At 51.0% G+C, this 13,980-nt stretch overlaps 1 protein-coding gene across 1 annotated transcript; it reads right to left on the bottom strand.

Moving 5' to 3' along the window:
* Positions 1-450: 450 nt before the first annotated feature.
* On the bottom strand, positions 451-13,102 carry SYVN1 (synoviolin 1). Its single transcript, XM_074930266.1, has 15 exons — positions 12,575-13,102; positions 10,656-10,748; positions 9,110-9,262; positions 8,963-9,011; positions 8,323-8,426; positions 8,102-8,228; positions 7,256-7,355; positions 7,111-7,176; positions 5,655-5,771; positions 4,606-4,757; positions 4,266-4,409; positions 4,027-4,137; positions 3,735-3,921; positions 854-930; positions 451-741 (listed from the first exon to the last, which is right to left on the bottom strand). Exons 1-15 carry the CDS (start codon positions 12,704-12,706, stop codon positions 587-589), a joined length of 1,767 nt encoding a protein of 588 aa, XP_074786367.1. The 5' UTR covers positions 12,707-13,102; the 3' UTR covers positions 451-586.
* Between the last annotated feature and the right edge of the window lie 878 nt (positions 13,103-13,980).

Consider the following 13,980-nt stretch of genomic DNA (forward strand, 5'->3'; position numbering starts at 1 on the left):
CTAACGAGCTCATTTGCTAACGAGCTGGGAGGGGGGGGGGAGGTGGAAGCCATGGGGGTGCCCCAACCCCCCGCCCCCAGCAACATGGCGGCGACTCGAGGTTGTTTTGGCTGCTGGAGCGGCCGGAAAAAAAATTTGGGTTCAAAACAGGCGATTTTGAGCAATTTTAAGCGGAACCGGCGCTCGCTCGCCGTCGCCGCCATCAAAACTTCAGGTTTTAGTGAACGCTCCAAAACGGGCGCGATTACCCCCAAAAAAAAAAGGTCAACTGGCAGCTCCACAGCCTGGCTCGACGGAGAGGTAGAAATTTGGGGCGAAAAGGGGGAAAAAAAAAAAAAAAGGGTGGAAAAAAAAGAAAAAAAGCAATTATTTTAACCCAAAAAAGCGTCGGTTTGCCGGGAATCGGTTTTGCTTCCGGATGGGGATTTTGGTGGAAAAATTTGGTGGGGGAAGGAGGAAAAATAAAAAACGAAAAACCAAAACAAAACAAAACAAAAAAAGGCAGAAAAAGAGGCGCCGACTCCATTTTGTGTCTGAGGGGGCGTCGTGACACAAAATGGCGGCCGCGGTGTGAAACAAAATGGCGTCAGTGCGGAGGCGCCGCCAGTTTCTGTAACCGGCGTCGGCGCAGCTCGGCCGTGTCGGGTTCGTCCAGCGGGGAGGAGCCTTCGGCCCCGCCCTCCTCCTCCTCCTCCTCCTCCTCTTCCTCCTCCTCGGCGCCGAAGGCTTCGGCGGGGGGAGCTGGGGGACAAAAAAAGGGAGAAATTGCCCCATTTTAGCGCCCGGTTGAAGCGGTGGGACCCCTCCCCAACCACACCCACTCCCCCCCCCGCCCCGGGGGGGGGTTCCTCACCGGCGTCGGGGGACGAGGAGGTGCCGGGTGTGGGCGTGGCCGCCCCGGAGGTGTCGGGCGGGGCAGGGCGGGGCGACCTGCGGGGAGAAAAAAAAAAAAAAATCCGACGTAAACGGGGATTTTGGGGCAATTTGGGGGGGTTCTCGGAGTCAAGGAGCGGTTTCGGCGGCGCCGGATTGGACGGATTTTGAACGATTTTGGCGTCGCTAAATTTAATGTCGATTTTGGGGCAATTTGGGGGGTTTTTAAGAGACTGGGAACGGTTTTGGCGTCAACAAAATTCAGTTTGATTTTGAGCCGTTTTGGGGATTTAGAGGCCAGGAGTGGTTTTGGGGTCATTAATTGCAATTTTGGGCAATTTTGGGGCTTCTCAGAGTCAAGGCGCAGTTTTGGTGTCACTAATTGCAATTTTGGGGCTTCTTACAAGTCAAGGCCCGGTTTTGGGGTCACTAATTGCAATTTTGGGCAATTTTGGGGCTTCTCAGAGTCAAGGCCCGGTTTTGGGGTCACTAATTGCAATTTTGGGCAATTATGGGGCTTCTTAGAATCAAGGCGCAGTTTTGGTGTCACTAATTGCAATTTTGGGCAATTTTGGGGCTTCTCAGAGTCAAGGCCCGGTTTTGGTGTCACTAATTGCAATTTTGAGCAATTTTGGGGCTTCTTACGAGTCAAGGCCCGGTTTTGGGGTCACTAATTGCAATTTTGGGCAATTTTGGGGCTTCTCAGAGTCAAGGCCCGGTTTTGGGGTCACTAATTGCAATTTTGGGCAATTATGGGGCTTCTTAGAATCAAGGCGCAGTTTTGGTGTCAGTAATTGCAATTTTGGGCAATTTTGGGGCTTCTCAGAGTCAAGGCCCGGTTTTGGTGTCACTTATTTCAATTTTGAGCAATTTTGGGGCTTCTTACGAGTCAAGGCCCGGTTTTGGTGTCACTAATTGCAATTTTGGGCAATTTCGGGGCTTCTCAGAGTCAAGGCCCGGTTTTGGTGTCACTAATTCCAATTTTGAGCAATTTTGGGGCTTCCTAGAATCAAGGCGCAGTTTTGGTGTCACTAATTCCAATTTTGAGCAATTTCGGGGCTTCTCAGAGTCAAGGCCCGGTTTTGGTGTCACTAATTCCAATTTTGAGCAATTTTGGGGCTTCTTAGAATCAAGGCGCAGTTTTGGTGTCACTAATTGCAATTTTGGGCAATTTTGGGGCTTCTCAGAGTCAAGGCCCGGTTTTGGTGTCACTAATTCCAATTTTGGGCAATTTTGGGGCTTCTCAGAGTCAAGGCCCGGTTTTGGTGTCACTAATTGCAATTTTGGGGCTTCTCAGAGTCAAGGCCCGGTTTTGGTGTCACTAATTCCAATTTTGAGCAATTTTGGGGCTTCTTACGAGTCAAGGCCCGGTTTTGGTGTCACTAATTGCAATTTTGAGCAATTTTGGGGCTTCTCAGAGTCAAGGCCCGGTTTTGGTGTCACTAATTCCAATTTTGAGCAATTTTGGGGCTTCTTAGAATCAAGGCGCAGTTTTGGTGTCACTAATTGCAATTTTGGGCAATTTTGGGGCTTCTCAGAGTCAAGGCCCGGTTTTGGTGTCACTAATTCCAATTTTGGGCAATTTTGGGGCTTCTCAGAGTCAAGGCCCGGTTTTGGTGTCACTAATTGCAATTTTGAGCAATTTTGGGGCTTCTTAGAATCAAGGCGCAGTTTTGGTGTCACTAATTCCAATTTTGAGCAATTTTGGGGCTTCTCAGAGTCAAGGCCCGGTTTTGGTGTCACTTATTTCAATTTTGAGCAATTTTGGGGCTTCTTACGAGTCAAGGCCCGGTTTTGGTGTCACTAATTGCAATTTTGGGCAATTTCGGGGCTTCTCAGAGTCAAGGCCCGGTTTTGGTGTCACTAATTGCAATTTTGAGCAATTTTGGGGCTTCTTAGAATCAAGGCGCAGTTTTGGTGTCACTAATTCCAATTTTGAGCAATTTCGGGGCTTCTCAGAGTCAAGGCCCGGTTTTGGTGTCACTTATTTCAATTTTGAGCAATTTCGGGGATTCTCAGAGTCAAGGCCCGGTTTTGGTGTCACTTATTTCAATTTTGAGCAATTTCGGGGATTCTCAGAGTCAAGGCCCGGTTTTGGTGTCACTAATTGCAATTTTGAGCAATTTTGGGGCTTCTCAGAGTCAAGGCCCGGTTTTGGTGTCACTAATTGCAATTTTGAGCAATTTTGGGGCTCCTTAGAATCAAGGCGCAGTTTTGGTGTCACTAATTCCAATTTTGAGCAATTTCGGGGCTTCTCAGAGTCAAGGCCCGGTTTTGGTGTCACTTATTTCAATTTTGAGCAATTTCGGGGATTCTCAGAGTCAAGGCCCGGTTTTGGTGTCACTAATTGCAATTTTGAGCAATTTTGGGGCTTCTTAGAATCAAGGCGCAGTTTTGGTGTCACTAATTGCAATTCTGGGCAATTTTGGGGCTTCTCAGAGTCAAGGCCCGGTTTTGGTGTCACTAATTCCAATTTTGAGCAATTTCGGGGCTTCTCAGAGTCAAGGCCCGGTTTTGGTGTCACTAATTGCAATTTTGAGCAATTTTGGGGCTCCTTAGAATCAAGGCGCAGTTTTGGTGTCACTAATTCCAATTTTGAGCAATTTCGGGGCTTCTCAGAGTCAAGGCCAGGTTTTGGCGTCCCGAATTCCAATTCTCCACAATTTTGGGGACTCTCAGAGTCAAGACACAGTTTCCCCATCACCCAGAATTTTGATTTTGAGCCATTTCGGAGCTCCTTAGAGCCCCGGGCGCCATTTTGTCGTCCCCAAATCTTGCCCGTCGGTTCCCAACGCTCCCAAATCTGGTGTTTTTTGTGTTTTTTTGGGTTTTTTTTCATTTTTTTTCCAGGGTGAGGTTACCCGATGGTGGCCAGCACCGTCAGGTACTGGTTGATCTGCACCATGGCGGCGTCGAGCAGCGTGTGGATGTTCTGCAGACACTGCAGCCGCGCCTCCAGGTTCTGCCGGTCGTGACCCTCCATGGCCCGAAGCTCTTCCTCCGTCAACCCGGCGAAACCGGCCGGCGGCACCGGCATCGGCGGGAAACCTGCGCCGAGACGGGACGTGAGACGGAAAAACCACCGACAAACAGCCAGGGTAGGGTGAACACCCTCAAAAATCCTTTTTTTTTTTTTTTTTTTTTTTTTTTTACCAAAAAGAGGCGGCCACGGCATCCCCATCCACGGCGGCGGGAAGGGGAAACCCGGCGCCGGCGCGGCGGCGGGTTCCGACGCGGTGTTGGCGGCGTCGCCGGGCCTGGTGGCTGTGGTGACAAAAGGGTGGACATCAGGGCAGCGGGGAGGAGGAGGGAGCCTCCTTTTGGTGGAGAATCATGAGGATAAAAAAAAAAAAAAAAAAAATGAAAAAAAAAAAAATAAATTAAAAACTCACCGGAAGCGGCGGCGGTGCCGGAGCTCGGCGCGGGGTTGTCGGCGCCGTTGGGTGGTTGAACGCCGGGAACAGGCGGGAAGGGACCAACCGGTGGCCAAAAGGGAAACATTCCCGGTGGGAAAGGGGGGAGGATTCCTTGGGGAACTGTGGAGGGAGGGAAAAAAAAAACACCAAAAAACCCAAAAAACCCATAAAACGGTGAGAATCCCGAATTTTCTTCACCGCGACGCGCCCGCGGAACCGGATTGGGTGGAAATTCCGCCGGTTCGGGGGGGGCGGGGGGGGATTTGAGATCCCGAGGGGGATTTTGTGGGTCGATTGGGGTGAAAATGGAACTTACAGTTGGGGGGTTGAGGGATTTGGGGGGTCTGGGGAGGCGGCGGGGGTTGCTCCGGGGGGTCTGGAGGCGGCTGTGCCGGGAGGGAGGCGCGGAGAACGTCCATGCGGCAGGTGGGACACGTCTGCTGGCGCTGGAACCACGACCGCAGGCAGCTGGGGAGGGGTGGCGGAAAAATGGGGGGGGGGAAAAAAGAAAAAAAAAAAAAAAAACATAAAAAAAATCACCACTTGGTTCTCACTGCAACCGCCAAATCAACCCTCAACCGCCCCAAAATGGCGGAATGGCGGGGCGGGGGAGCGTTGGGGGGTTTTGGGGAGCGTCGGGGGGGGTTCGGGGCTTTGGGGGGAGCACTGAGGGGGTTTGAAGGGTTTTGGGGAGCATCGAGGGGTTTTTGGGGGGAGTGCCTTGGGGGGCTTTGGGGGAACACGAGGGGTTTTGGGGAGCGTTCGAGGCGTTTTGGGGAGTGCCGAGGCGTTTTGAGGGGTTTTGGGGAGCGTCGAGGCGTTTTGAGGGGATTAGGGGGAGCCTCGAGGCGTTTTGAGGGGTTCGGGGGAGCGTCGAGGCGTTTTGAGGGGTTCGGGGGAGCGTCGAGGCGTTTTGAGGGGTTCGGGGGAGCGTCGAGGCGTTTTGAGGGGTTCGGGGGAGCGTCGAGGCGTTTTGAGGGGTTCGGGGGAGCGTCGAGGCGTTTTGAGGGGTTCGGGGGAGCGTCGAGGCCTTTTGAGGGGTTTTGGGGAGCGTCGAGACATTTTGAGTGGTTTTGGGGAGCGTCGAGACATTTTGAGTGGTTTTGGGGAGCGTCGAGGCCTTTTGAGGGGTTCGGGGGAGCGTCGAGGCATTTTCAGGGGTTCAGGGGAGCCTCGAGGCATTTTGAGGGGTTCGGGGGAGCCTCGAGGCATTTTGGGGAGCGCCGGGGGGGGGGTTGGGGGTTTTTGGGGAGCATCGAGGCATTTTGAGGGGTTTTAGGGGGTGTCAAGGGGTTTGAAGGGGTTTTGGGGAGCGCCGGAGGGTTTTGGGGAGCGCGGGGGGGTTTTGGGGAGCGCCGGGCCCACCTGGTGTGGAAGATGTGGTTGCAGGGCAGGCGTTTGGCGCCCGTCACCATCTCCTCGCGGCAGATGATGCAGACGTTGTCCATGGCCTGCAGCTCCTCCGGCGTGGCGTCGGGGTACCTGCGGCGGGAGGAGCGTTAGGCTGGGCAAAAATTACAAAAAAAAACCCAAAAATAACCCCTTCCCAGCGTTTTTGGGGGGTTGGGGAGGCAGAGGGAACTGTGGCCCCCTCGCCGGTGTTCACCAAGTTTTGGTTAAATTGGGGCATTTGGCAGGAGGAGGTTGGAGATTCCCCAGCCCCTCACCCTACAGGGTCCCTCCGATCACTTTTCCATCCACAAATTGGAAATTTTTAAAACTTCCGGCGCACTCTTTTGAAAAAATTTCAAGCTCCCTCCTAAAAAATTTTCAAGCTCCCTCCTAAAAAATTTCAAGCTCCCTCCTAAAAAATTTTCAAGCTCCCTCCTAAAAAATTTCAAGCTCCCTCCTAAAAAATTTCAAGCTCCCTCCTAAAAAATTTCAAGCTCCCTCCTAAAAAATTTCAAGCTCCCTCCTAAAAAATTTTCAAGCTCCCTCCTAAAAAATTTTCAAGCTCCCTCCTAAAAAGTTTCAAGCTCCCTCCTAAAAAGTTTCAAGCTCCCTCCTAAAAAGTTTCAAGCTCCCTCCTAAAAAGTTTCAAGCTCCCTCCTAAAAAGTTTCAAGCTCCCTCCTAAAAAATTTCAAGCTCCCTCCTAAAAAATTTCAAGCTCCCTCCTAAAAATTTTCAAGCTCCCTCCTAAAAAATTTCAAGCTCCCTCCTAAAAAATTTCAAGCTCCCTCCTAAAAAATTTTCAAGCTCCCTCCTAAAAATTTTCAAGCTCCCTCCTAAAAATTTTCAAGCTCCCTCCTAAAAATTTCAAGCTCCCTCCTAAAAAATTTCAAGCTCCCTCCTAAAAAGTTTCAAGCTCCCTCCTAAAAAATTTCAAGCTCCCTCCTAAAAAGTTTCAAGCTCCCTCCTAAAAAGTTTCAAGCTCACTCTTTTCAAAAAGTTTCAAGCTTGCTCCTTCTAAAAAATTTCAAGCTCTTTTCAACAAGTTTCAAGCTTGATCTTTTTAAAAAACTTCAAGCTTGTCCTTTCAAAAAATTTCTAGCTTGTATTTTGAAAATATTTCAAGCTTGTCTGTTGAAAACATTTCAAGTTTGATCTTTTAAAAAGTTTCAAGCTTGTCCCTTCAAAAAATTTCAACCGCCTTCTTTTAAAAAATTTTAAATTCATTCTTTTAAACTTTCAAGTTCGTCCTTTTAAAATTCCAAGATTTTTTACAAACTTCTGGTTTTTTAACTTGAAGGCTTTTTCTTTAAGTTCTAAAGGCTTTTTATAAATTTCAAGGTTGTTTGGGTTTTTTTTTTTCGTGGATCCCAGCACCGAGGCTCCACGGGCGCCCCCGGCGCCGGGTCGTTGGCCGCGCTGGTCACTCACAGCGTGTTCATGTTGCGGATGGCCCGGCGGGACATGATGGCGTCCGTCACTGCTTTCTTGAACTGCCTGGGGGGAGACGAGAAGCCGCTGGGACCGCTGGGCCCGGACGTGCCAGTGGCCACGGGTCGCACCCGGGTGGACTCACCTCATGGCCAGGTACATGGGGCGGATGGCAAAGAGCGGGAAGGTGTGAACCTTGATCATGATGGTCATGAAGGCCATGTAGAGGAGGACTTTGATGAAACCTGAGGGGAAGAAGCACGTCAGGGTCTTGTTCTTGGCCAACCAGAGGTGGGATGGGACCTCCAAGGTCAACTGGTGCCTCCTTCTTGGCCAACCAGAGGTGGGACCAGACCTTCAAGGTCAACTGGTGTCACCTTCTTGGTCAACCAGAGGTGGGACCAGACCTTCAAGGTCAACTGGTGTCACCTTCTTGGCCAACCAGAGGTGGGACCAGACCTCCAAGGTCAACTGGTGTCACCTTCTTGGCCAACCAGAGGTGGGATGGGACCTCCAAGGTCAACTGGTGTCTCCTTGGCCAACCAGAGGTGGGATGGGACCTCCAAGGTCAACTGGTGTCTCCTTCTTGGATAACCAGAGGTGGGACCAGACCTTCAAGATCAACTGGTGTCTCCTTCTTGGCCAACCAGAGGTTGGGTGGGATGGGTCAGGACCTTCAAGGTCAACTGGTGTCTCCTTCTTGGCCAACTAGAGGGTGGGTGGGGTGGAACCAGACCTTCAACCCTCCCATCACACCGTTGGCCATCGCTGTTGGCTCAGGCTCCCCCCAGTATCCACCAGAACCCCCCAGTTGAACCATTGCCCAGCATCTATCTGGTACCGGAGGAATCATCGGACTTGGTTGAACCTCACGAGTTTCTTCTGGGACTAAAAAAGGTCCCTTGGGACCCTGGTGAGACCCCAGCAGGGGGGTGAAGACCACCCCAGGCCTGAAATTGGGTGAAAAAAAGGCAGAAAAAGGTCGACGTACCGGTGAAAAGCTCCGTGTAGAGCATGTAGACAGCTTTGCTGTCCCAAGGGTTCTCGTTCTGCAGGTCGATGGAGTGCAGGACGTACTTGATGAAGATGGTGAGCACCATGGTGATGAGGATGGCGTACTGCGGGGAGGAAGAGCGCGGTGAGGAGCTCGGGAGGGAGAAAAATTTAAATTAAAAAAAAAAAAAATAATAATAATAATAATTCATCGCTCACCTCGAAGCCAAAAACGAGCTGGACGGAGGCTCCTCGCGTCAGGATGCTGTGGTAGGCGTGGTTAACAAAGAGGAAATCCAGGATTCCCAGCAGGAACATCAGGGCTGGAGAGGGAGAAAAAGAAATTAATTAATTAGAGATAACGAGGGAAATAGCTAATAAGGCTCGGTGGGGCGGGGTGAAAACCCCTCAAAAAATGAGGATTGCACCCCAAAATATATCCCAGAAAAGCCACGAGGAGCACCGGTCCTGAGGGGAGGGGGGATGGCTAAATGGCTGCGGGCTAATTAAAGCTTGACTTAATGAGTCCCAGTAACGAGGCCGTCTCATTTGGAGCTCCCTCTACTTGAAGCCACGCCTTGTGTCTCCCCAAAACTCCCTGAATTCATTCCAAAAAGATGATTTTTACATCCTGAAATCCCCTTTTCCGCCAGCAGGAATTTATTTTGCCACGGGTTTGGTTTGCTCATTAAACTCTCCCCCCCACCCCCAGCAGCCCCTCGTTAACACCCCACCTCGTTAACGAGTCCGCCACTGAGAAGGTTTATCAAGCAGAAAGTTGTTCTTTTGTTTTTTTTTACCAAAATTATCTTTTCTGAGTAGCTACTGAGGAAAAAAAAAAAAAATCAAAAATACTCACAGACGATCCGGAAGTGGAAGAGCCACGAGATGTTGGGGCTCCTCTCCATCTGCCAAAAAAAAAAAAAAAAAAGTGAAAGGGATGAGTTTTGCCCCAAAAAGGTGGTTTTTTTCCCCATTCTCTGCTTGTTTTTTTTTTTTTGCTTACAAAGTCCACCCGGTCTTCAGCCAACCAGTGGAAGCACTTGAGGAAGAGGAGGAGGGTGAAGAGGGCGATGAAGCGAGGGCTGAAGTCGTCCCTGAAGACGGTGAAGGCCAGGCAGGTCTCGGTCACCGCGTACCACGAGCGCTCCAGGAGGTGCTGGGGGGGGAAAAAAAAAAGGGGGGGGGGTGTGAGGGGTGGGGGGCTGCCCCCCAGCCTTGGCTGAGGGGTTTGGAACTCAAAAAAGGGAGTAAATGGTTAAAATCGGTCCCAAAACAGAGTAAATGGTTAAAATCGGTCCCAAAATGGAGCTGAAGGATTTTTGGGGGGGTCAAAATCCACCCAAAATGGAGCTGAAGGATTTTGGGGGGGGTCAAAATCCACCCAAAATGGAGCCGAAGGATTTTGGGGGGGACAAAATCCACCCAAAATGGAGCTGAAGGATTTTGGGGGGGGTCAAAATCCACCCAAAATGGAGCTGAAGGATTTTGGGGGGGGTCAAAATCCACCCAAAATGGAGCCGAAGGATTTTGGGGGGGTCAAAATCCCCCCAAAATGGAGCTGAAAGATTTTGAGAGGTCACAATCCCCCCAAAATGGAGCTGAAGGATTTTGGGGGGTCAAAATTACCCCAAAAATGGAGCTGAAGGATTTTTGGGGGGGTCAAAATCCACCCAAAATGGAGCCGAAGGATTTTGGGGGGGACAAAATCCACCCTAAATGGAGCTGAAAGATTTTGGGGGGTCACAATCCCCCCAAAATGGAGCTGAAGGATTTTGGGGGGTCAAAATTACCCCAAAAATGGAGCCGAAGGACTTTTGGGGGGGTCAAAATCCACCCAAAATGGAGCTGAAAGATTTTGGGGGGATCAAAATCCACCCAAAATGGAGCCGAAGGATTTTGGGGGGGACAAAATCCACCCAAAATGGAGCTGAAGGATTTTGGGGGGTCAAAATTACCCCAAAAATGGAGCTGAAGGATTTTTGGGGGGGACAAAATCCACCCAAAATGGAGCTGAAAGATTTTGGGGGGATCAAAATCCAACCAAAATGGAGCTGAAGGATTTTGGGGGTCAAAATCCAACCAAAATGGAGCTGAAGGATTTTGGGGGTCAAAATCCAACCAAAATGGAGCTGAAGGATTTTGGGGGGATCAAAATTACCCCAAAAAATGGAGATGAAGGATTTTGAGGGGTCAAAATACCCCCCAAAATGGAGAAAAAAGATTTTAGGGTTTAGAATCCCCCCTAAGTGGACCCAAAGAACTCTCAGGAGTCGAAATCCTCCCCCCAAAATGGAGCTGAAGGATTTTGGGGGGGTCAAAATCCCCCCAAAACAGGGACGAAGGATTCTCAGGGATCAAAATCCCCTCAAAAATGAAACTAAAGGACTCTTGGGGGTCCAAATTCCCCCCAAAATAACCCCAAAGGTTTCTCAGGGTTCAAAATGCCCCCCCCAAATGGTACCAAAAGGCTCTTGGGGGGGTCAAATTTCCCCCCCAAAGTTTTCTGGGGTCTCCCACCCGCCCCCCCACACCCCCCCGCCCTCACTCACCTCCATTTCGGCCGCCCTCAGTTGCCCAAAAAACACTTTTCCCATGAATTTTCCCAGCAGAAACACCAAGACGAAAGCCTGGATGTAGAGAACCTGGGGGGGGGGGGAAATAAAAAAATTTGGGAAGCGATGGGAGGAAAAAAAACCGTGAGCAAATCTTGGGGGGACTCTGGAGACAAAATACGCCCCAAAAAATGGAGCTGAAAGGTTCTCGGGGGTCAAAATCTTCCCTAAATGGCATCAAAGAGCACTCAAGGTTTAAAATTCCCCCCCAAAATGGAACAAAAAAAAAAGTTTGGGGGGTTAAATTCCCCTAAAATGGAACCAAAGGACTCTGGGGGGGTCAAAATCCCCCCCAAAATGGAGCCAAATGACTCTGGAGGGGTCAAAATCCCCCCAAAATGGAGCCCAATGATTCTTGGGGGGGCAAAAAACCCCCCCAAAATGGAGCTGAAAGATTCTTGGGGTTCAAAAAAAAACCAAAATGGAGCCCAAAGATTCTTGGGGGTCAAAAAAAAAAACAACAAAATGGAGCTGAAAGATTTTGGGGGGCCAAAATCCCCCCAAAATGGAGCCCAAAGATTCTTGGGGTTCAAAATCTCCCCCAAAATGGCGTCAAAGACCATTCAAGGTTCAAAATCCCCCAAAACGGAACCAAAAAAAAGTCTCGGGGGGTCAAAATCCCCCCCAAAATAGAGCTGAAAGATTCTTGGGGGTCAAAAAAACAAAAACCAAAATGGAGCTGAAAGATTTTGGGGGGTCAAAATCCCCCCAAAGTGGAGCTGAAAGATTTTGGGGGGTCAAAAAATCCCCCCAAAATGGAGCTGAAAGATTTTGGGGGGTCAAAATCCCCCCAAAATGGAGCCCAAAGATTCTTGGGGGGTCAAAAAAAAAACCCCAAAATGGAGCTGAAAGATTCTTGGGGTTCAAAAAAAAAAAACCAAAGTGGAGCTGAAAGATTTTGGGGGGTCAAAAAATCCCCCCAAAGTGGAGCTGAAAGATTTTGGGGGTTCAAAATCCCCCCAAAGTGGAGCTGAAAGATTTTGGGGGGTCAAAAAATCCCCCCAAAGTGGAGCTGAAAGATTTTGGGGGTTCAAAATCCCCCCAAAGTGGAGCCCAAAGATTCTTGGGGGGTCAAAAAAAAAACCCCAAAATGGAGCTGAAAGATTCTTGGGATTCAAAAAAAAAAAAACCAAAACGGAGCCGAAAGATTTTGGGGGGCCAAAATCCCCCCAAAATGGAGCCCAAAGATTCTTGGGGGGTCAAAAAATCCCCCCAAAATAGAGCTGAAAGATTTTGGGGGGTCAAAAAAAACCAACCAAAATGGAGCCCAAAGATTTTGAGGGGTCAAAATCCCCCCAAAATGGAGCTGAAAGATTTTGGGGTTCAAAAAATCCCCCCAAAATGGAGCCCAAAGATTCTTGGGGGTCAAAAAAAAACCCCAAAACGGAGCCGAAAGATTTTGGGGTGCCAAAATCCGCCCAAAATGGAGCTGAAAGATTTTGAGGGGCCAAAAAAAAAAAACCAAAACGGAGCTGAAAGATTTTGGGGTTCAAAAAATCCCCCCAAAATGGAGCCCGAAGATTCTTGGGGGTCAAAAAACCCCAAAACGGAGCCGAAAGATTTTGGGGTGCCAAAATCCGCCCAAAATGGAGCTGAAAGATTTTGGGGGTGTCAAAATTCTTGCAGGGCAGGGGATGGGGGCGACAGCAATTAGACCCCAAACCCCCATTTTTGGGGTGTCTGTGGGGTTCCCCCCCCCCCTCCCCGTCCCGCGCTCGGCAGGAAGCGCCGGCGGCGCCTCGGCGGCGTTTTCGGACCCAACGGCGCGATTTTGGTCCCTAAAAGCAGAAGTTGAGCAGCGACACGAGGTCCCGCCCCCCGTCAATTAATTACCCGCCGTTAATTAACGAACTTACGGCCATGCTGGGGCTGGATTTGGTCAGATAAACCACGGTGGGGTAAAATTGGTGCTTGAGGTAATAAGCGTGAGCCACCACGGCCGTTGTCAGCGCCAGGCTGCCCGCCATCACCGCCGCCGTGCAGAGCATCTCCCCAAAAACCCGCCGATTACACCCAAAAAAAAAAAACCAAAAAAAAAAAAAAACACCCAAACAAACAAAACCAAAAATTAAACATTTTTCACTCAAACTCTTCAATTCGCGATGAAAACCCCTCAGGGTGGTCTTTTTTTTTTTTTTTTTTTTGGGGAGGGGGGGATGATGATTTCGGAGCCCTACGGGAAAAAGTCGCTAAAATTAAATTAATTTTTTTTTTTTAAACTGTTAAATGATTTCTGGGTGGAACAAAAAAAAAAAAAATAAATGTTCGAATAGAGGTTTTCTGCCCCAAAAATACTCCCGGTAGCCCCAGCAGCCTGTGTCCTACATACTCAGCTCCTGCGCCCCCAAATCGGGCTTTTGTGTCACCCCCCCTTGGTGTCCCCAAGTCCCTGCCCCCCCAAACCTCTGGCCCTCTAAGTGCCCCCCCAAAACTGCCCCCCCACATCCCTGTGGGCCCCCCCCGCCCCCCGTATCCCTGCATGTGCCCCCCACATTCCTGTGTGCCCCCCCAAACTGCCCCCCCATACCCCTGCATGTGCCCCCCAACCTTCTCCCCCTCTAAGTGCCCCCCCAAACTGCCCCCCACACCCCTGCATGTGCCCCCCCAACCCTCTGTCCCTCTAAGTGCCCCCCCAACTGCTCCCCAACCCTGTGTGCCCCCCCAAACTGCCCCCACACCCCTGCCTGTGCCCCCCCAACCCTCCAGCTGCCCCCCACATCCCTGCATGTGCCCCCCCAACCCTCTGTCCCTCTAAGTGCCCCCCCAACTGCTCCCCAACCCTGTGTGCCCCCCCAAACTGCCCCCACACCCCTGCATGGGCCCCCCCCACCCTCTACACCTCTAAGAGCCCCCCCCAAACTGTCCCCCCAACCCTGTGTGTCCCCCCAAAGCCCCCCCACATCCCTGTGCGTGCCCCCCAACCTTCTACCCCTCTAAGTGCCCCCCCACATCCCTGGGTGCCCCCCCAACCCTCCAGCTGCCCCCCACATCCCTGTATGTGCCCCCCCCACCCCTCTGTCCCTCTAAGTGCCCCCCCCAAACTGCCCCCACATCCCTACATGTGCCCCCCCACCCCGCCAAACGCCCCCCCCATCCCCATTCCCCCTCCACCCCCCCCTCCCTCCCCCAACCCCACCAAGGGCCCTCTTACCCCCCTGGGCCCCCCCCTTTCTCTCCACCTCCTCCCCCAGCGGCCCCCCCCCCGTCGCTCACACCCCGTGTCGTTATGTGTGTGTGTGTGTGTGTGTCCCCCTCGCCCCCC

The sequence above is a fragment of the Athene noctua genome, chromosome 32, assembly GCF_965140245.1.
Source record: "Athene noctua chromosome 32, bAthNoc1.hap1.1, whole genome shotgun sequence".
In the NCBI taxonomy this organism is placed as follows: Eukaryota; Metazoa; Chordata; class Aves; order Strigiformes; family Strigidae; genus Athene; species Athene noctua.